General features: G+C 44.9%; 2 protein-coding genes across 2 annotated transcripts in view; both read left to right on the plus strand.

Annotated features, from left to right (window-relative positions):
* Positions 1-1303, plus strand: part of LOC120047159 (ras/Rap GTPase-activating protein SynGAP-like) — a 99249-nt gene extending 97946 nt beyond the window's left edge. Inside the window, exon 22 of the mRNA XM_038992692.1 lies at positions 800-1303. Within this exon, the coding sequence (XP_038848620.1) occupies positions 800-1303 (504 nt within the window). The remainder of the gene's footprint in view (positions 1-799) is intronic.
* Positions 1304-7590: 6287 nt separating this feature from the next.
* Positions 7591-21981, plus strand: LOC120048387 (protein SMG5-like). Its single transcript, XM_038994318.1, has 22 exons — positions 7591-7997; positions 8851-8949; positions 9040-9163; positions 11032-11188; positions 11265-11354; positions 11501-11590; positions 12040-12118; positions 12707-12832; positions 12954-13022; positions 13230-13450; positions 13637-13774; positions 13880-14761; positions 15032-15201; positions 15379-15454; positions 15940-16115; positions 16215-16373; positions 16511-16570; positions 17701-17860; positions 19479-19569; positions 20036-20110; positions 20267-20405; positions 20740-21981. Exons 1-22 carry the CDS (start codon positions 7933-7935, stop codon positions 20821-20823), a joined length of 3330 nt encoding a protein of 1109 aa, XP_038850246.1. The 5' UTR covers positions 7591-7932; the 3' UTR covers positions 20824-21981.
* The last annotated feature ends 1356 nt before the right edge of the window (positions 21982-23337 follow it).

Consider the following 23337-nt stretch of genomic DNA (forward strand, 5'->3'; position numbering starts at 1 on the left):
TACCGAAGAGGGCTCAACAGGGAAGTTCAGGCGGAGCTAGCCTGTAGAGGTGACCCTCAGGATTTAAATCAATACATTCGTATGTCCATCTCCATCGACCACCTCATCGCCGATCGCCGAAGAACTCTGCCACCCAGGAACCCGAAACCTTCTCTTTCCGTGATTCCGTCATCCCGTCCGAGTCTTCCAGAGCCCATGCAGTTGGGTCATGCTCCTCTCCCGTGTATCGAACGTCAAAGGCGAATCCAAGAAGGGCTCTGCCTATAAAATATAATCTATTCAGCCATTGCCCTGGCAATGGAGAACTACATTGATGAAACACTCAAACGGTTTCATTCGTTCTTCTTCCCCGGCTGCGTCCAGCTTCTTCTTTGTTGGAAAAAAGGACGATGGTCTCCGCCCATGTATTGATTACCGTTCCCTGAATGACGTCACGGTCAAGAACCGTTTCCTTCCTCTGATCCCAGCGACCCTTGAACAAGTGGGCCGCGCCAACATCTATACAAAACTCGACCTGCGAAGTGCATATAACCTTGTCCGTATACGTGAAGGCGACAAATGGAAGAAGGCCTTTATCACCGCATGAGGGCACTACGAATACCTGGTCATGCCCTACGGCCTTACTAACGCCCCAGCCATCTTCCAATTCTTTATGAACAAGGTTTAACAGGATAGGATCAATCGCTTTCTCATCGTCTACATTGATGACATCATGATTTACTCCAACTCCCTGAAGGAAAACATACAGCATGTGCAAAAGGTTCTTCAATGGCTCCTTGACCATAACCTCTATGTGAAGACTGAAAAGAGCTCCTTCCATGTAACCTTGGTAAACTTCCTCGGTTTCGTACTGACACCTGGAGGGGTCAGCATGGATGAGAACAAAGTCCCCGCCGTCAGTAACTGGCCCAAACCCACCACCATTAAGGAACTCCAACGTTTCATTGGGTTCTCCAACTACTATCGCCGGTTCATTCGGAACTTCAGTTCTACTGCCGCTCCCCTCAGTGCCCTTACCAGCCAAAAAACCCGTACCCGTCAATGGACTGATACCGCCCTGACTGCTTTCAACAACTTGAAACGCCTATTTACCTCAGCTCCTGTTCTTCGCCAACCTGATCCGACTCTTCCTTTCACCCTGGAGGTGGATGCCTCCGAAGTAGGAGCCATACTCTCTCAGCGGGTGGGAACACCTTCAAAATCACATCCCTGTGCCTTCTTTTCAGGAAGTTATCCTCTGCTGAGAGGAATTACGATGTGGGGAACAGAGAACTCCTCACCATCAAGCTGGCCCTCGGAGTAGCGCCACTGGTTGGAGGGCGCACAACATCCCTTTCTCGTCCTAACAGATCATCGTAATCTGGAATATATCAGAGGGGCCAAGAGGTTAAACTCCAGACAAGCCCGCTGGGCTCTCTTATACACACGCTTCCATTTTCATGTTACTTACATCCCCGGAAAGAAAAACGTAAAAGCTGATGCTCTCTCCCGCCAGTTTGACCTTCTGACCAGTAACTCAGACCCTACACCCATTCTTCCTTCCTCTTGCATTATGGGGCCGGTACTGTGGGAGGTTCACTCAGCCATACAAGAAGCCCTAACCTCAGACCTGGCTCCTCCTGAGACAACAGCTGGGAGGAGTTACGTACCAGCAGCTGTTAGACCCCTAACTGATGCAATGGTGTCACACGTCCTTAGAGTCCGGCCATCCGGACATTACACGAGCCACCAAACTTCTAGCCCGTAAGTTCTGGTGGTCCTCACTGGCATCCGACGTAAGGGATTACGTACTCTTCTGTCCAGTCTGCGCCCAAACCAAAAGCCCTCGTCATCTCCCTTCCGGGAAGCTTCATCCTTTGCCAATCTCTCACAGACCCTGGTCCCACATAGATGTTGACTTCATCACAGACATTTCTGAATCCTCTGGTAACATCACCATCCTTGTCATAGTAGACCGTTTTTCAAAAAATGTGTCTGGTTCCTCTTCCTCATTTACCTAACGCCATGGAATTGGCTGAGTGTATGTTCCAGCAGGTGTTTCGTCTGTATGGGATTCCGGAGGACATCGTCTCTGACCGTGAGCCCCAGTTTGTCTCCCGGGTGTGGCTAGCCTTCTGTGACCAGCTGGGGGTCGCCCTCAGCCTCTCCTCCGGGTACCATCCCCAGACCAACGGGCAGACGGAACACCTGAACCAAGAAATAGGGAAGTACCTCCGCCAACAATGTTCTGGTGGTACTGTAAGGTTCTGTGTTTATTTTCTTAGTCAACCTTGTGTTCTGTTTCTTTGGCTTCTTGAACGTAGCCCTGTCTTTCATTTTTGTTCATTGATTTCAGCTGTGTTAGTTACTCACCTGGTCTCATCAGCTCCTTATTTAGTTCAGTTTATTCTGTTTGTGCCTTTGTGGGGTATTGTTTGACTCTGCTAAGCCTTTTTCTAACTCGTTTGTGAGAACCAGTTATAGCCTTCAGTCCTAGTTTTGATTTGCCTACCTGTGTATGACCATTGCCTGCCTGTGACCACGATTCCTGGATTCTGCATAGGCGAAATAAACACCTGCCGCACTCTGCACATGTATCTACACCTTTTTCTCCCTGAGTATTCATTACACAAGTATTCACACCCCTGAGTCAATACATGTTAGAATCACCTTTGGCAGCAATTACTGCTGTGAGTCTTTCTGGGTAAGTCTCTGGGAGCTTTGCACACCTTGATTGTAGAATATTTGCACATTATTCTCTTTAAAATTCTGCAAGCGCTATCAAGTTGGTGGTTGAGCATTGCTAAACAGCCATTTTCAAATCTTGTGTTTTAGGTTATTGTAATGCTGAAAGGTGAATTTGTCTCCCAGTGTCTGTTGGAAAGCACACTGAACCAGGTTTTCCTCTTGGATTTTGCCTGTAGCTCAAATCCGTTTCTTTTTATCCTAAAAAAAACATCCTAATCCTTGCCGATGACAAGCATACCCATAACATGATGCAGCCACCTCCATGCTTGAATGTGTTGGATTTGCCCCAAACATAACACTTTGTATTCAGTATTACTTTAGTGCCTTGTTGCAAACAGAATGCATGTTTTGGAATATTTTTATTCTGTACAAACTGCCTTTTCACTCTGTCAATTAGGTTAGTATTGTAGAGTAACTACAATGTTCCGTCCTCAGTTCTCTTATCACAGCCATTAACTCTAACTGTTTTAAAGTCTTTGTAGTGACTGGGTGTATTGATACACCATCTGAGATGGAATTAATAACTTCATGCTCAAAAGGATATTTAATGTATGCTTTTTTTTAAATGTTTACCCATCTACCACTAGGTGCCCTTCTTTGCAAGGTATTGGAATGCAGTGTTTTGTTTTCGCCAGGCATCATGAGACCCATGTCAGCCAAAAAGTTGACTGACGTTTGCCAAAAACACCTGGAAGCACCTTGATGATCATCAAGACTCTTGGAAGAATGTTCTATGGACCGATGATTCAAAAGTATAGCTGGGTCCCATTACGCCTGGCGAAAACCAAACACTGCATTCCACATTTAGAACCTCATACCAATGGTCAAGCATGGTGGTGGTAGTGTGGTTTAGGGATGCTTTGCTGTTCCTGGATGACTTGACTAGAAGAAACCATGAATTCTGCTCTGTATCACTATATTCTACAGGAGAATGTCTGGCCATCCGTCTGTGAGCTGAATCTGAAGCGCAGCTGGGTCATGCAGCAAGACAATGATCCAAAACACACAATCTAGTCTACATGGAAATGGCTAAAAAGCAACAAATTTGACGTTTTGGAATGTTCTAGTCAAAGTCCAGACCTAATCCCAATTGCGATGTTGAAATGAGCAGTTCATACTTGAAAACCCACAAATGTCGCTGAGTTAAAGCAGTTCTGCATGCAAGAGTGGACCAAAAAATCCTCCACAGCCATGTGAGAGACTGGTCAACAACTACAGGAAGTATTTGGTTGCAGTCTTTGCAGATAAAGGTGGCACAACCAGTTGAGTGTAAGGGGGCAATTACTTTTCACACAGGGACATGGGGTGTTGCATAACTTTGTTTATGAAATAAGTATGTAATTGTTGTGTTATTTGTTCACTCAGGTTCACTTTCTTTTATTTATTATGTTTGGTTGAAGATCTGATAACATTCAGTATCAGAAATATGCAAAAGTAGAGAATATTAGAAAGGGGGTAAATACTTTTTCACCGCACTGTATATAGGATGAGTCATGACTAGAATACAGTATATACATAAAGTGGGTAAAACAGTATGTAAACATTAAAGTGACCAGTGTTCAATGATTCTATATACATAAGGCAGCAGTCTCTTAAGGTGCAGGGTAGAGTACCTGGTGGTAGTTGGCTAGTGACAGTGTCTACAAAGACAGTCATTTAGTTCAGTTACCTTCGCTTTCTTGGCTACAGGAACAATGGTGGACGTCTTGAAGCAAGTGGGGATAACAGAATGGGATAGGGAGCGATTGAATATGTCCGTAAACACTCCAGCCAGCTGGTCTGCACATGCTCAGAGGACGCGGCTTGGGATGCCATCTGTGCTGGCAGCCTTGCCCGGGTTGACACCCTTGAATGTCTTACTCATGTCGGCCACAGAGATTGGGAGCACACAGTCCTCATGAGCGGCGGGGGCCCACATCGATGGCTCCGTGTTGTTTTTCTCAAAGCGGGAAAGAGAGTGTTTAGCTTGTCCGGGATTGAGGCATCGGTGTCTGCGACGTACCTCAAAGTCTGTTCAAGAACGTTGAACATTTTGGGGAAACATGTCGTTCAGTACAAACCGTCACACAACGTAGCGAATGTAACTGAACACACCCTAGTAGAGTAGCCTAAAGTCAAATGAAGTTTATGCAACAATCTTACGTAAAGGGACTGTTAGGTCTTCTGGAATCTACGATAAGTGTGGAGATGTTCACACTCAGAAGCGTATAGGCTAAAGTGTATGCTACACTTATGAACAAGGTATGCATCTAGTGTATGAGGCCAGTTTAAAACGAATGAATCACTGCTTACCTGGTGTGTCGGTTCATGAAAAACGCACCCTAGCACACTACATTATCGAATTACAGAGCCATAGCCAACCAGCAAAGTGGCCTAATTTAATTCCTAGCACTTAAACCTAGGCGGAAAAAGAGATAGCTCATGTAGCTACAAAACAAGAAGCTCCAGCCGATTCAAACTCTCAAAGAACAGCATTAAGGAACAGCACTTACCTTTCTCTGTTGAAATAGATGTGATGATGGCATTCAAACTGGATCATGTGGTCCTTCGGTGATCGCCTTGTCTATCAATCAAAAACCAACAAGAAATTTTTATTTGTAGCCTAATTATTTTTTTCTCCAAAACATAAACCCAGAATATTCAGTATTCATCTAAATCACTCCTATGGGGTGACCATCCTAATCACAGCTCCTGGTCAGTCCAGTCCAAGCTCTTCCCTGTTCTGACACCCCAAAGGTGGAACCAGCTTCCGCCTGAAGCTAAAATATTTCCAAAATAGGAAATTATATACTGAACAAAAATATAAATACAACATGCAACAATTTCAAATATTTTACTGAGTTACAGTTCAGATCAGGAAATCAGTCAGTTGAAATAAATTCATTAAACCCTAATCTATGGATTTCACATGACTGGGAATACAGATATGTATCTGTTGGTCACAAATACCTTAAAAATAAGGTAGGGGCGTGGATCAGAAAACCAGTCAGTATCTGGTGTGACCACCATTTGCCTCATGCAGTGCAACACATCTCCTTCGCATAGAGTTGATCAAGCTGTTAATTATGGCCTGTGGAATGTTGTCCCACTCCTCTTCAATGGCTGTGCGAAGTTGCTGGATATTGGTGGGAACACATTGATCTAGAGCATCCAGAACATGCTCAATGAGGGACATGTCTGGTGAGTATGCAGGTAACAGGAAGTGTGTACAGATCCTTGCGACATCGGGCTGTGCTTTATCATGCTGAAACATGAGGTGATGGCGGCGATTAAACGGCACGACATTTGGCCTCAGGATCTTGTCACGGTATCTTTGTGCATTCAAATTGCCATAGATAAAATGCAATTGTGTTCGTTGTCCGTAGCTTATGTCTGCCCATACCATAACCCCACCTCCACCATGGGGCACTCTGTTCACAACGTTGACATCAGCCAACATGACGTCATTCACGTGGTCTGCGGTTGTGAGGCCGGTTGGACGTACTGCCAAATTCTCTAAAACAACGTTGGAGGCAGCTTATGGTAGAGAAATGAACAATAAATTCTCAGTTTTGGTGGACTTTTCTTGTCCCCAGCACAAGGTGCACCTGTGTAGTGATTATGCCGTTTAATCAGCTTCTTGCTATGCCACACCTGTCAGGTGTATGGATTATCTTAACAAAGGAGAAATGCTCATTAACAGGGATGTAAACAAATTTGTGCACAACTTTTGAGAGAAATAAGCTTTTTGTGCGTATCTTTTATATCAGCTCATGAAACATGGGACCAACACTTTGCATATTGCATTTATATTTTAGTTCCTTTTGTGAACTAACACTTAACTCTTTTCCCTCTTACTAACTCAGACTTTTCTGATAGCTACTTTATTGAGGAAAAATGTACTTACTATGACAGTGATATAGCAGTGGGCTAAATCACGGTCACACAGTGTTTCTTGTTAGTTTTAAACAAATCTACTTTGAAACAAAAGTATACACCTCACACACATGCTCATGGGCTTAAAAAAAAGACATCTGTACCCTGTCAGATAAATAGTTGACATGTATTCAATTTTGAGTTTGCATCCCAATATTACACTTTATATACATCTCAGAAGACTGAAAGATAACAAAACTGTTTGGCATAGAAACACCAGATTTTCATTTTTTATTATTAATTATGAAAACAATATGAATAACATTCTACCCTTGAGGCCACTAGGTCATTTGACTGCAGGAAAGAGGTACGATGAATGCACTAACTTTAAGTCGCTCTGGATAAGAGTGTCTGCTAAATGACTAATGTAAATTGCCTAGGCAACCAAAGTCTTGTTTGCTACAACACCTTGCTTGTTTCAGCAATGTGCAACAAAAGTTTCATCAAGTTCTAGAGTCCAGAAACGAACTCAACTGCACAAATGCCCATCAGTCCCGTCTTCAGTCAGGCGGTTTTTTTCGGTGGTTATCACTCTTATTTCATTTTCATGACAGTCTTCATCAATAATCATTGGTTACCCGGTTATTGTGCCATGCAGCCCTAATCACCCCAAAAATATATACAAAGTTTTACATTGCCAGGGATCACAAACAAATTAATCATAATGACTCTGGCTGTCTGGCAATCTAGCTAGGTTTCCACTAGATTCTACAGCCACAAAGAAAATATATTTTTTTGTTGCTTTTTGGTCTTAATTCAAGGTTAGACATAAGGCTAGCAGTGTGGCAAAGGTTTGGGTTAAGGTAAAGTCATATTTTAATTAATTAAGAGAACTTGTAGAAATGGCGGTGTTAATGACTTTGTGGCTGTGGTAACTAGTGCCGGTTCCGCGCGAACGCAGGTCTAACGTTTCACGCGAAGTCTCGCGCTGTTCAGGCGGTCGCTGTTTAATGGCCGCCCTCTTACTCGTAGCGATGTTTGGAACGGGGAATAACACAAGGAAACCATCGGGGTGTGATAGCTGACCGGGAATTAACACAAATACTGGGGCATTCCCTCTCCTAAACGGTTTCCGAGCGGATGGGCAGTTTGCCAAGCGACATAAGATACGAAAGCGACATAGTGGTTAGCGGGAGAGGATAGAGCTGCTATCTAACGTTAGCTAGTCAACACAGTTGTCGCTGCCGGTGAGGCAAGCCCGGAGCAACCCTGACAAGAGTGGGGTTGAAGAGGGTGGGAACGCAGACTCTGTTGGACTGGAGCGTGTGACTCTTGGCACCAGATGCTAACATGAGTGGACCTGGGCAGGATAGCGAGCCAGAGGCAAAAGTCCTCCTCATCAAGCGTCTATACAGGTGAGTTAAAGGCCTTTTGCTGGGAAACATTACATTAGCTAGCTAACAGTAGTAAAATAAATGGATAGCTAACCTTAGCTAGTTTGCTAACTAGCTAGCCATCTATTCAACTAGCTAGTTAGCTAACTACCCAGTCACCTGTCTGTCTGACTTGCATAAGCTAACGTTAGCTAGTTAACTGTACTTGTCACGAAGCCTTCGTCGAAGGGCAATGACATTTTTACGAAGTAGTCGGACATTTTCGATAGTATGGATTTTAAATAGCCAGATGTAACACAGTGGGAACTTATGAAGCGGATAGCTAATTAGCTAACTAACGTTAGCTTCTAGACAACTGAGCACTAACAGCACAGTAACAAGTTACTGTGCTATTAACGTTAGCTAGCTAACTTATTCCTGTGTCAACTTGCTTTCTAAATAACGTTAGTTGTTTAACTACGTTGTGATAGCTTCAGCTGTCAGTATTGTCACAGTACTAGTTAGATGATAGGCCTATCCTTGTTTGCTAACTAACGTTACCTAGCTAGTTAGTTATTTAGCAGCTAACTAGAAGCGTCTAACAGAACATCACCACATTAATAATGTCGACTGGCTACTTTTAACATGCATAACTAGGCCTAGTTAGGGCGAAACAACTTTTTTCACAAGCCCCTTTAGCTTTACCTACCTAGTTAGGAAGCTATAATGTCAAACATGATCTCAGTGTGAAACATGTATAACAGTTTATATATTCCAGTTATAGCTAGCTAGCTAACGTTAGCTCCCTACGTTGATAAGAATGAGTTTCCTCATTCCTCCAATGACCATTACCAAGTAATTCACCTGCCATAATAACTGTATCTTGCGTGCTCAGGGCAGTGGTTGAGTCGGTACACAAGCTGGATGTCATCATTGGCAGCAAGTCATCGTACCGGGAGGTCTTCAAGCCTGAAAACATCAGCCTTCGCAACAAGTAAGCATTTTACTCTACTCCAACCTTTGCCATTAACACTAAGGCAAAAGGCAAGCACTAACCCCAACCTCATCTGTCTTCTGTGCCCAGGTTGAGGGAGCTGTGTGTGAAGCTGATGTTTCTCCACCCTGTGGACTATGGTCGCAAGGCTGAGGAGCTTCTGTGGAGGAAGGTCTACTACGAGGTCATCCAGGTCATCAAGACCCACAAGAAGGTACTGAATTTAAGGGTGCTTTCCCATATAGTCCTCTTTAAAATAACCGATCTCCGTCCTCTTTAAAGTGAACTTTGTGGTAAAAAAGAAGCTAAAGAACTCTGTTCTCACTGTATTCACACTTCCCTTGCTTTTGAATGAGGACTCTACTCTTTTGTGGTCCAAGTCCTCTTTGCATTCACATTGCTATATTTAGAAATGACCCAAGATCTTTTTCCAACATTCACTCAATGCGCTCTGGGACAAGCCACTTCCATTCGGCCATCAGATTTGCCACCAATGCTCCTTATAGGACACATCACTGCACTCTATACTCCTCTGTAAACTGGTCATCTCTGTATACCTGTCGCAAGACCCACTGGTTGATGCTTATTTATAAATCCCTCAATCCCCCATATCTGAGATACCTACTGCAGCCCTCATCCTCCTCATACAACACACGTTCTGCCAGTCACATTCTGTTGAAGGTCCCCAAAGCGCACACACCCCTGGGTTGCTCCTCTTTTCAGTTCGCTGTAGTTAGCGACTGGAACGAGCTGCAAAAAACACTCAAAGTTGACAGTCATCTCCATCTCTTCATTCAAAGACTCAATCATGGACACTTACTGACAGTTGTGGCTGCTTCATGTGATATATTGTTGTCTCTACCTTCTTGCCTTTGTGCTGTTTTCTTGTGCCATGTTTTGTGCTGCTACAATGTTGTCACGTTGTGTTGCTACCATACTGTGTTGTCATGTGTTGCTGCCATGCTATGTTGTTGTCTTAGGTCTTTCTTTATGTAGTGTTGTGGTGTCTCTCTTGTCGTGATGTGTGTTGTCCTATATTTTTAATGCCAGCCCCCGTCACCACAGGAGGCCTTTTGCCTTTTGGTAGGCCGTCATTGTAAATAAGAATGAGTTCTTAACTGACTTGCCTAGCTGTTTGAAATATCTAATATATCTATCTATCTCTATCTATCAAATAATACATTTAATCAAAATATGTTATTGGACAGATATACCTACTTACATTTCGGAATCTAATATATTGCATTTAGTTAAAAGATGAGACAAAGTAATTGTAATCAGAATATACTATTAACATGTAATTATTATTGGTAACAGAATAAATAGTGGAAGAATAACTGCAGATTAAATAATGCTGTAATTGAAAATTGTACACCCAATGTAGGCTGCCGCCCCTTAAAGAGCTAGAATAGATTTGGACGTTATGTTGATTCTCACCAAATATGTTTTCTCACACTTCCAACCCCACAATCAAATAAACAGTGTATGAATCTCTCATATAGATCACATATTGCAAACAAATAATCTGAACTAAAAACACTACACATCTTGGAATGTCTGTGCGTCCTTGACAATCGCTAATCAATATCCAAAAACGGCACAGTGTTTTTTTTCTTCTTTTTTCTCTCAAACCTGCACATAATCTTCTCTCTTGTGGCACCAATGTGAGGGGTTATGGCAGGGAAAACAGTGTTGCATTAGTGTGTGTAATCACAAGCGAACCTGGGGAGCATTGCCCTAAATAATGGAACCGGACCACAGAATTCAAGTGAACTGAACTCAGACCACCTCTGGAGATGGTCTCAGTTTGCTTCGGGGCTCTTTTGAGGGGTCTGAGTTCCTTTTGGAGTGTTAACACTGCATTATGCAAACCACACTGAGTTCACAAAAATGTGCTAAAAGGGACTATGTGTGAAAACACCCTAAGTTATTGGGGATATGTTGACTGTGTGGCCAGTACAGTGACTGCTGAGCTCTCAGACATGCACACTTTATCTTTCCTCATGCCCTACACACAACCCTTAACTTTTATTTCTAATCTCTTCTTTTTACCTGGCCCCCTATTATCTCTGTCTTTTGCAGCACATCCACAGTCGCAGTGCCCTGGAGTGTGCCTACAGGACTCACCTGATAGCCGGCGTGGGCTTCTATCAGCACCTGCTGCTCTACATCCAGTCCCACTACCAGCTGGAAATGCAGGACTGCATCGACTGGACCCATGTCACCGACCCCCTCATCGGTGAGACACACACACACTCAGGTCAGCGGTGTCTGTGATTGACACAGTGTATAAATGATTGTATTTGTATTTGTAGGTCGGAAGAAGCCGGTATCAGCCACCCCTAAGGAGATGGAGTGGGCCCAAATGGCCTGCCATCGCTGCCTGGTGTACCTGGGAGATCTAGGTAATACAAACTTTATCTTTCTCACCAAAGAGATTTGAGACAACCTTATTTCTATGACCATGGAATATCATTCCCCAAATCCAAGGTCACGTTTATTTGAATGTACAGGAGAGGTTTACGGGAGGTTGTTTGAATGTTTTCCACAGCCCGTTACCAGAACGAGTTGGCTGGGGTGGAGGCTGAGCAGCTGTCAGAGCGGTTCTACCACCAGGCCCTGTCAGTCACGCCGCACGTAGGTGAGTTGACAACAAGGTGTTACCGGCTCTCCCTTTCACAGCACATTAACCACCATTTTTTACACTAACCGGTTTACTCACCACACCACCATCTACAAATGAATCACTCTTGTTATATTGCCCACATAGTGATGAACTCACACAGCACCTATTGATTGAGCTTTATTATATGACTGGTCAAAGCTTATGCAACTCATAGTGATCTAGCTGAACGGTTAGCGGGCTATTTGAGCCAAGAAGGGGAAATTCAGTAACTGTTAGTGGGCCAAAAGAGTGCATTCAGTCTCAATAAATCACTGATCCACATTTGAAACGTTCTGTCTTTTTGAGAGGGCTTCAGAGGGCTTCATCAGTCGAACTGAAAGTAAATATTAAATGGTCGCTGCTAAAGGAAAGCAATGTCTTTAGTGTGCCATGATGTTGACAAGTGTTTGATGTTTTGTTTTCAGGAATGCCTTTCAATCAGTTAGGTACACTGGCGGGGAGTAAATTCTACAATGTGGAGGCCACCTATTACTACCTACGCTGGTGAGTGGAGACTTCAACACGTCTAGATTTACTGCAGCACATCCACAGTCTATCTATGACTGGTCTGTAGACTATGCTGTGCTATTGTTCTCTACCTCAGTGGGGCAATGTAGTCACTCTGCTGGGGAGAAATATTTTCATGGCAGCAATTCTTATTTGGATCACATCAGTAGGCTCTATGTAGCATGTTTGAAATGGTAGAGGTTCTGAAACCAGTCTGTTAGGAGAAGAAGCCCAACTTCGGATCCAGAACACGTTAAAAAAAGACTTGCCACAGAGTGGTACCGGGACTATACCAGTATTGCAATACTCGTTAGTGGTGTGTTTACAAAACACAAAGCGGATTGAACTTTTGGAAAACAGCCCTGATTTTGGAAAGAAACATTGTTGTCATCCAGTCACAATTATTTGTTTTCCAAGCTATAGCACACACTATTTTACATACAGCAGGTTTTTAAAGGACCAAAGAGTTGGGTCTGCTTCGTGTTTTCATTGCCATGGGAAAATAATTGCGATACTGGTATCGTCACACCCCTACCACCAAGTATTGATCATGGTTTTCTCCTTTATGGTCCCGTGTTTGAACAGTATACAGTCGGAGACTCCCTTCGAGGGGGCCTACGGGAATTTGAAGCGTCTGTTTGATAAAGCTGCTAAGATGTACCACCAGGTGAAGAAACAGGAGATGAAGAAGCTGTCTCCCTCACGGCAAAGGTCAGTCTGGTTTCCTCACACCACAGCCCTGAAATGACAAATCACTAGGTCAGCATTGAAACAGGTATTGAGATAGTCCTCTTTGGGATTGTTACTCTTTCTTCAACTGTTTTCTTTCCAGATCCAAGGACATCAAGCAACTTCTGGTGAGCTTCATGTACCTACAGAGTCTACTGCAGCCCAAGAACAGGTTAGGACTCACTTTTAACCATTTAGGCCCTAGTCATTTATCTCAATAGGAACCTTGACATTTTGTCCATATATGACAAAGCTATCTGATGATAATAACAATTGATTGAATTTTTATAACCCTGTTTGGTCAGTCTCAACCTGCTTTCTATTGTCTGCTGGGTCCGTGTTTGTAATGTCTTACCATTTCTCTCCTCCCTGTGAGTAGTCTGCTGGAGACAGAGCTGACCTCTCTGTGTCAGTCGGTGCTGGAGGATTTTAACCTGGTGCTGTTCTACCTGCCCTCGCCGCCACATGGCCACGAGGCCACTTCCCCCAGCGAGGAGGAGCTTGAGGAGCACGACTCGCCCTGTGCCCTGCTCCCCGACGCCCTCATCTTCAAGATGGTGGTAACCTGCCTCATGGTGGTGCACAGCCTGAAGCGGGGAGGTCAGTAAGAATATAGATGTCTTTTTTTTTTTTTACAAATCGTTTTTCAAACATTATGCGCATAGGGTGTTGTAAGTAGAGCTGAGTCGGTAGGCATGCGAGGATAGTGACATACTGCAAGGGAGAAATAAGGGGATATGTTGTTTCGTTGTATTGCAAAGTTGATATGTCGACTTGTTTGTGTAGGGTCCAAGCAGTACAGTGCGTCAATAGCCTTCACACTGGCCCTCTTCTCCCACCTGGTGAATCATGTCAACATCCGCCTGCAGGCTGAGCTGGAGGAGGGGGAGAGCCAGGTGCCCCCGCTGCAGACCGACAACACAGGTGATAACAACACTCCCAGTGAACCTCATGCTGCCTATACACTATTCATGTTCTGTTAGTCCTCTGAAAACAAATGGAACGATAATGATATTTGTTTGCTCCTAGACGACTCTGAGTTGAGAGACCCGTCTGACCCGTTGACCTCGGAGGAGAGGCCCCTGCAGAACGGCTCCCTGGACCATGAGGATGAGGAGGACGAGGGGGGCCACCGGAGCACTGTGCCCCAGAAAGCAGGTGTCGGTGAGCGGAAGGCGGAGGAGGAGAAACAGAAGCAAAAGAAGTACGCCCGCCTCTCCATGCTGCGCCGCCGCCGTGCCACCTGCAAAGAAGACGAGAGCGACCTGAGCGAGGGCTTCGAGAGTGATGAAGAGGAGGAAATGGAGCAGAGGGGCTGCGCCGACTCCGGGGGTGCCTCGTCGGGAACCCCACTCACCCCCGCCACGCTGAGGAAGGAGAGCAAGAGAGGGAGGGAGCACCCGACAGAGGGGACCTGGGAGAGCGGCTCAGAGGAAGACGAGGAGGGCGGCACGGCCTTCGACGTGGAGACTGACTCGGACATGAACAGCCAGGAGTCCCGCTCCGACCTGGAGGATATAGATGACTCAGAAACCCCGGAGAACTTGGACACCCCTCCTCAGGGGGAGGTGCAGCCCGGAGAAGACGATGAGGAGCAAGCCAATCCCAGGGAGGACGACGACGGGGACACCCCTCCGGCCACCAATGGCCCCCTCCTGCCCAGCGACCCCAGTATCAGCAGTAACCTCCAGGCCATGTCATCCCAGCTGTTCCAGGCCAAGCGCTGCTTCCGCCTGGCGCCCACCTTCAGCAACGTGCTGCTGAGGCCCCACAGCTCCGCCACCAACCCCACACCCACCACCACCGACCCAGACGCCTCCTCCACCACCCCTTTCCAGGAGACCCCTCCTCCCCCGGGGGACTCACCCTGCGACGCCGGCCCGGGCACTGCCAACGGAACCAACGACAATGGTCAGTAACCTGCCCACACACATTGACGCTGTGTTGATTACTATGTCATTTTTGTATAGTGCAGGATATGAGTAAAAAAAAAAAAAAAAGATAAACTTCAATATAATGATGTACTTCTAGTCTGTTTTTAGTCTTTCCCAAAGACTACATTGAGTAACAGCACATTGCTAAAATATGCCATTTTATAACAGCACATCTGAGGTTCCCCCTAAGAAAACTAGGGTGTAGATTAAACACATGTTCATTTCTTTATTTGTCCATTCCCTGTAGAGGTGGATTCCGATTCAGAGTGTAGCGTGCACAGCAACCAATCGGTACACAGCGAGAAGACCCTGTCAGAGAAACTGGAGATTCTGACCAATCAGGGGCTCATCCAGGTGGTCAAGGTGTTTGTGGATTGGCTTAGAACCAACACTGACATTATCGTCATGTGTGCACAGGTAAAGGGGCTGGATTTTTCAGTAACCTAGGAGCACTTACAAACAGTATGCTTTGAAAAATACAAGTTAATCTTTGTATCAGCTGACTCGGGGCAAGGGTTTATAGTCTTCATCATTGTTGGCGTTTGTTTCACTGTCTGTCTTCCGCTCAATGTAATTCCGTTACTCTGTCTGTAGAGTTCTCAGAGCCTATGGAACAGACTGTCTGTGCTACTCAACCTGCTGCCTGACGGGAACAAGATGCTGGAAGCAGGCGAGTTAATAAATGCACCCGTTCTTTTTATGGGTTGTTAATCTGCGTTTTTTTAAATTTAACCTTTATTTAACTAGGCAAGTCAGTTAAGAACAAATTCATATTTACAATGACTGCCTAACCCGGATGACGCTGGGCCAATTGTGCGCCGCCCTATGGGACTCCCAATCACGGCCTGTTGTGATACAGCCTGGAGTCAAACCATGATCTGTAGTGACGCCTCTAGAACTGAGATGCAGTGCCTTAGACCGCTGTGCCACTCAGGAGCCCGATGTGGGGGCTTGAGTTGGCCAAATTCGTCTCTCCCCCTCTCTCACATTATATTTCTCATTCCATCTGTTCTCTATTCCTCTCCTTTGGTTATTTTAACCCATCTTTTCAGGTATGAAATTCCGAATGTGTCTCATTCTGTGGAGCACATGTGACAAGAAGTCACTTCTTAATCTCTCTCTCTCTCTCTCTCTCTCTGTGTGTGTGTATTTTAGAGCTGGGTCTGAACACTGAGGTGACGGAGCTGCTGAGTGAGTGTGAGCAGCCTGGCCTGGTCCAGTCCCTGCTGCTGCCTGAGGACCTGGCCCTGCGACACCTACCTGCCCTCAACCTGGCCCACCGCCGCCTCGACTACACCCGCCCCAGACCTTCCCTCAGCCCCGTACAGGAGGTACACACACCTAGCTTCCCTTAGACACCCTCACTGTTTTGCTGACCTCTCTCTACTTTACTATCTCACTTGATCTCTCTCTTTCTCTCCCCATCTCAGTGTGTGGTGCGCGTATGCTGCATCCGCAGCTTTGGCCACTTCCTCACTAATCTCCAATGCAATGTGCTGCACTTCAACCCGGAGGCGGGCATCTTCACTAGCATCAGCCAATCGGAGCAGGACAACCTGGTGCAGCAGGCCAAGGCCCAGATCCGCATGGTGAGCGGCAGTTGAATGAACCAATGAGACCAAAGCAGCAGCAGTCACTCTAGTTTCAGTATTTGTTTTACTTGTGAAGCTCAAATGACTGCAAACTATTATCTATTTCAACACTGTGTGTGCTTTTGTGTGTCTAGGCAGAGGAGGAGGCTCGACGAAACCGCTTGATGAGAGACATGGCTCAGCTCCGACTACAGGTCTTTCTTCTGGAACATTCCATTCTATCATAAACCAAACACTATCAATCTAGCTATCTGACACTATACTGAGTGTACAAAACATTAGTAACATTCCATTTCCATTACATACTGTAGACTGACCAGGTGAATCCAGGTGAAGGCTATGATCCCTTATTGATGTCACTTGTTAGGCCACTTCAATCAGTGTAGATGAAGGGGAGGAGACAGGTTAAAGAAGGATTTTTAAGTCTTATGACAATTGAGACATGGATTGTGTATGTGTGCCATTCAGAGGGTGAATGGGCAAGACAAAAGATTTAAGTGCCTTTGAACTGGGTATGGTAGGTGGCAGGCGCACCGGTTTGTGTCAAGAACTGCAGCGCTGCTGGGTTTTTCACGCTCAACAGTTTCCTGTGTGTATCAACAATGTACCACCACCCAAAGGACATCTACCCAACTTGACACAACTGTGGGAAGCATTGGAGTCAACATGGGCCAGCATCCCTATGGAATGCACTTGACACCTTGTAGAGTCCACACCCTGACGAACTGAGGCTGTTCTGAGGGCAAAAGGGGGGGGTGCAACTCCAATATTAGGAAGGTTTTCTTAATGTTTGGTATACAAAGTGTATATGTCTTAATTTACTTTTGCACCCAAAACCTTGAAGTGAATTTCATTAGATTTCAGCTGATGATGGTTAGGATGATTCCAATGAAGTATATTACTTAATGTTGAATGTACAAATACACTGCCCTCTGTAATTATTGGGATGGTGAAGCATTTTTTTCCTTTTGGCTCTATGCAAGAGTTTGGATTTGAAATCAAACAATGACTATGCGGTTAAAGTGCAGACTGTCAGCTTTAATTTGAGGGTACTTTCATCCATATCGTGGGAACCTTTAAGAAATTACAGCACTTTTTGCATGTAGTCGTCCCCCCCATTTTAGGGGAGCAAAAGTTTGGGACAAATTCACTTGTGTATTAAAGTAGTGAAAAGTTTATAGATTTGATTTCAAATCCACATTTTTAGGGTATAGAGCCAAAAGAAGCTGAAATGCTTCACTGTCCCAATAATTACGGAGGACACTGTATTATCCACTCAACATCCCATCAAGATATGCAATTTGTCACACGTCTTACCCTACAGTTGGAGGTGTCTCAGCTAGAGGGCAGCCTGCAGCAGCCCAAGACCCAGTCATCCATGTCTCCTTACCTGGTACCCGACTCTGCCGCCTTGTGCCAGCACCTCAACCTCCTCAGACATCTGGCTGGCAGTGGCTGCTTCATCATCATCATCCCCCGCACAGGTGAGCACAGAGCCATGCCCTGTCTGGGTGAATAAACCCAGTGTTAGACTGCATGACTGGATGAGTCTGTTTGAATGCAGTCATAATTTAAAGGTTTCTCACCAGAATTGCATGGAGATAAAATGGTGATAAATATGATTTCTATATTGCAGGGTTATTGAAGTATACGGGGTCCAGATTTGAATCAGGTTATTTACAGGGTGGCTAGACATCTTATACATGGGATTACTCTTATAAAGCATATTTATTAAAAGTACATTTTAAGTGCTTTAAGATAAGTCTAATTCAGTGCATGAAATTGTTTAAATAATGGAACACATTTATACTTGTAACACAGTTGACCTGCATCACATTAATTCCTACTTTCCTGTCTGTTTTAGACGTAGCTTCATCTTTTGTTTTTGTTTACACATAGTGAACCTTTTAGGCATAGCATATCTGTTGACCAGCATCATATTCTGTTCTATTTTCTTTTTCTTTATCATTTTGTTATTTTCTGTTTTAATTTTTTTACTTGGAAACCTCTTTATGCATGTCATATCTCAGTTGACTAACTTGTGCAGAGAAGTCTCTCTCCCCCCGCATCAGTAGAGAACAACTCCCTGTAACAAACTGCACCACCTCTGTGGGAACTTAAACTCCTCAAATCTTGTTGCAAAGTCCGCTTTCAGTTTATCTTAAAACTCTGACATCACGGGAGTGATCTGTACTGATGATAACTGAATATAGTTGCGCAGTGTAGGGAAATCAAATCAGAGGAGAAAATAACAAATCATGTCAACTGTTTTATCCCTCCCCTGTACTCCCAAATTTAAATCCTTTCAATTGATTGAAGATGTCACTGAAAAACGAACATCTGATACGGACTGTTCATCAAGCATTTTCACTAGATATGTGTTGGCTTTCTTGTGGCGTCAATCACGGAGAAAAGCAAGCTAAGCTAACACAGGCTGCTCTCTTGACAGCATTATTACCCGTGCTTAGCCACCGAGCATCATTATGTAAAAGTAGATCATGATGCTCAGCAGACCACGAAACAAGTGATGTTGCAGGCTAGATGTTGATTGGATAAAGTTTATCATAACCATGGCTGAGTCTGTGGTGTTTAACTCACTGCTGAGTTACACTATAGCATGCTTTGCGCTTATCAGGCAGTGTAGTGATCTCATCTGCTGTGAAAAAGCCAATAGGCGGGCAGACAGACCCTGTACCACTGTTAGCAGCTCTGATTGGCTGTAACTGGTGTGTTGGGTGATATTGATTGACAGCATTTAATGGGCGGGACTACAGGGAAAAAGATTCCCCCATTGGAGAATATTGAACAAGAGCTCATTTTGGCTCTAAACATCGCCCCTAAAAAATTGTTGCAGGATAAAAAAAAATAAAAAACTTTTCAGAATTGATCAGAAGCCCGTTCTAAATTGATAAACGGGCCTGATCTGTCCTGCTGGCAGCCAGTTGAATAGCCCTGCTATATTGTTTCGGCATTGGCTATTTGCTGGCTGTGTTTTGTAAGTTCCCGAGGGGATGACTGAAGCTGTGTTTGTCTTTCTAGTTAGAGCATGAAATGAATAGATACCAAAGTTAAAACATGATGGTTGACTGTTATCTGCTTCAGTGATTGATGGCCTTGACCACCTGAAGAAGGAGAATGCCGGAGCGAGAGACGGTATCCGCTTCCTGGAGTCTGAGTTCCGTAAAGGCAACAGGTATGTGTCTGTCTCAATCCTCAAGTGTGACGTATCGTAATATAGTGGGCCACATTTTAAGATCTGACAACAACAATCAGCCAACCCAGCACAAGGGAAGCCAGATCTTGTGTCAGAAGCATAGCCTGTTATCATTGAATGGGATATATTGAGTCGACAGTTCTCTGAAAATCGCCCTCTTTATCTTTTCATTCAATGTGCTTAGCCTTTATCCGGTGTGAAACCCTAGAGCCAATGATACACAGGTCATTGTTCCTTTTATATCAATGTATCTCACGTAACCGATTTCAAATGAGCTGGCTGTTGGGGCCCATATTGCCCTTACTACTTCAGATCTTAACAAAACAATGTTTCTAACTATAACCCACTCTGAATCTGTGATCCAGTAAACTAAAAATAGGCTGCGACCCATATGGGTGAAGACACTTGATGTTGTAAACCCCTCTTCCGTCCCCCTCTACCTCAGGTACATACGTTGCCAAAAGGAGTCAGGGCGGAGTTTTGAGAGGGACAAACTGAAACGCCAGGACATGGAAGCCTGGTGAGCCTCCATTTTGTCTTTCTGCAGTCTCTTCACATGGCCACCTCTCAATACTTAGCATTCTTATTCAAATGCTTCAAACGTGGTAAAAGATTTTATGAAAGCTGTAAAACTCCTTCCCAGTGTTAACTGTTTTCCTTATGTCCTGATTTCAAGGCATCTATACAAGACGGTGGACAGCTGTCGTCAGCTGACCGTCTCCCAGAGCAACGGAGACGAAGACACAACTGGCATGGTCACTATTCTCACCGGTCACTCAGTGGAGGATCTGTGTACCCGCTCTGCACCCATGAAGGTCAGTGAGCAACAATACATATCATAAATACAATCACTCACTCAGTTCTTTAGGCTCTCCAGCAACCACTGTTGTTATGGGCGGCTGGTCTGACTACTGTGTATTTCTGGTTTATCCCTTGCGTTGTACAGTATTGCTATTAATATTTCCCGGTTATAAACCATTTTGCAATGGTGTAGATCTTTGTAGAGAGCCAGAGTTCTTTCTGAGAGCAGTTTGGCATGTTCGACCTCCCCCATTCATCCTTCCGTGATATTTACCTTACTTTGTATGTTCATTGGCGTTAGAAGAGTTGACGTCTTACCCTCCATTGTCTGTGTCTCCTTGGTAACAGTCGGCCGTCCAGGCAGTGGCGACAGCAGGCATGGAGCTGAAGAACATTGTGGAGTTTTACCGTCAGTGGAAGGAGATTGGCTGAGAGGGTCGGGGGCGAGGTCGGCACGGCGGACAGCTGATCACACACTCACTCCCTCTCTCTCTCCCACTCTGTTGCTCTGTCTGTATCTGCGTCTCCAAGGAAAATCAACTCTCGGAAAGAAAGAAGGGGGTGATGTAAAACAGTTGAAGGAAAGAAAAGGCGAGACACATGGGCAAAGGGGGCAATAAGAAACAGCAGAAGACCCCCAAACATAAAGAAGTGATCCCAGAGGTCGGGGTGAGAATTAAGTGGGGACACTACGCACTTAAAGTGCCCCTGGTTCACATCATAACCAGGCATATACTGTATATGATAGAAACGAGTACATTACGTGTCGAGAGAGAACCACTCATACACATTCACGCTCAGTTAAATCCATTGGTTTAGATGTGTAGAGCAGTGTTTCCAGTTTCCTCCTTTCCCTCTGTTTGTGTTGTGAAGGTGGGACTATGTCAGCCCTATGGCTGGCTGGGTCTGGTCTGCCAAGGCAGGAGGGTGTGGAGTAAATCCCAAAGAGAACACATCTCTAGCGTGCCAAGCGATGAGCCTCTCGATACCGGAGTCTTGTAGCTCAAGGGTTACAAACGGGTTCAGGTCAATGGACGTACACTTCTCCAGGATTGTTTTCTTTCCTATCAGTTTTTTTGCGGTGTACTTTTTGTGTCCAGTGATTAATGTATTGTGTTATCTGTGTATGAGGAGAAGGAATAATGATGGTTTGTGCCCTGCTATATTGTTTTAATTTGGATTTTATTTTTGTACCCAAATATACTTTATTTTGTGTTTTTGTAAGCTGTGCTGAATACACACAGGAATGAAATGCAGGGGGAGGGATGGGGTTGTCTTATATCGTTTCCCTAAACCAGTCTGATAATCCTTTTGTTCTCAAAGAAATAGTCCTGACTTCTGTGTGTCATGGTGTCGTTTTAGGAAGAGGTAGACTCGGGTGGGTCAGCTTTGTGCTGTTGCTAGATGTTAAGGAGAGCGGGGCCTGCGGTTGTCCCAATATGGCGGTGCGAGGTGTTTGTGTTTTGACCCCTGTGAACTCCTGATATATCCCATCTACCATCATCACTAAATGTCTCATCATGCACAGTGCAAAGGAACTCGGTATGTGTGTGGCCACGCATTGAACAATAAAATGAACTCATTTTAAAATGTCTTGTTTTCACTCTCTTGCAGAAACCATTTACGGTGGCAACTTTACAAAGCTTTACACAATTCATGACACGGAACAGAACACTCTGAATTGGGAAAGCAACCTATTTGAACTGAACATACTCATGGCTGCACCCTTATGACAATAATAGCCATTGTTTCAGTAAATTGAACTCATCCAGAGACTGACCGGCCAACATTAAAATAAAATATTGTGTTTCAAATCAAATAGTCTGGTTAGCCATTTGATTAGCTGTTCAGAAGACTTAAACTCAGCAAAAATAAATGTCCCTTTTTCAGGACCCTGCTTTTCAAAGATAATTTGTAAAAATCCAAATAACTTCACAGATCTTCATTGTAAAACGGTTTAAACACTGTTTCCCATGCTTGTTCAATGAACCATAAACAATTAATGAACATGCACCTGTGGGACGGTTGTTATGACGCTTAACAGCTTACAGACGGTAGGCAATTAAGGTCACAGTTATGAAAACTTAGGACACTAAAGAGGCCTTTCTACTGACTCGTAAAAACACCAAAAGAAAGATGCCTCGGGTCCCTGCTTATCTGCGTGAACGTGCCTTAGGCATGCTGCAAGGAGGCATGAGGACTGCAGATGTGGCCAGGGCAATAAATTGCAATGTCTGTACTGTGAGACGCCTAAGACAGCGCTACAGGGAGACAGGACGGACAGCTGATCATCCTCGCAGTGGCAGACCACGTGTAACAACACCTGCACAGGATCGGTACAACCAAACATCACCTGCGGGACAGGTACTGGAGGGCAACAACAACTGCCTGAGTTACACCAGGAACGCCCAATCACTCCATCAGTGCTCAGACTGTCCGCAATAGGCTGAGAGAGACTGGACTGAGGGCTTGTAGGCCTGTTGTAAAGGTAGGTCCTCACCAGACATCACCGGCAACAATGTCGCCTATGGGCACAAACCCACCGTCGCTGGACCAGACAGCACTGGCAAAAATTGCTCTTCACTGACGAGTCGTGGTTTTGTCTCACAATGGGTGATGGTCGGATTCACGTTTATCGTCGAATGGATGAGCATTACACCGAGGCCTGTACTCTGGAGCAGGATCAATTTGGAGGTGGAGGGTCCGTCATGGTCTGGGGCGATGTGTCACAACATCATCGGACTGAGCTTGTTGTCATTGCAGGCAATCTCAACGCTGTGCGTTACAGGGAAGACATCCTCCTCCCTCATGTGGTACCCTTCCTGCAGGTTCATCCTGACATGACTCTCCAGCATGACAATGCCACCAGCCATACTGCTCGTTCTGTGTGGGATTTCCTGCAAGACAGGAATGTCAGTGTTCTGCCATGGCCAGCGAAGAGCCCAG

Source organism: Salvelinus namaycush, chromosome 5 (genome assembly GCF_016432855.1).
Source record: "Salvelinus namaycush isolate Seneca chromosome 5, SaNama_1.0, whole genome shotgun sequence".
Classification (NCBI taxonomy): domain Eukaryota; kingdom Metazoa; phylum Chordata; class Actinopteri; order Salmoniformes; family Salmonidae; genus Salvelinus; species Salvelinus namaycush.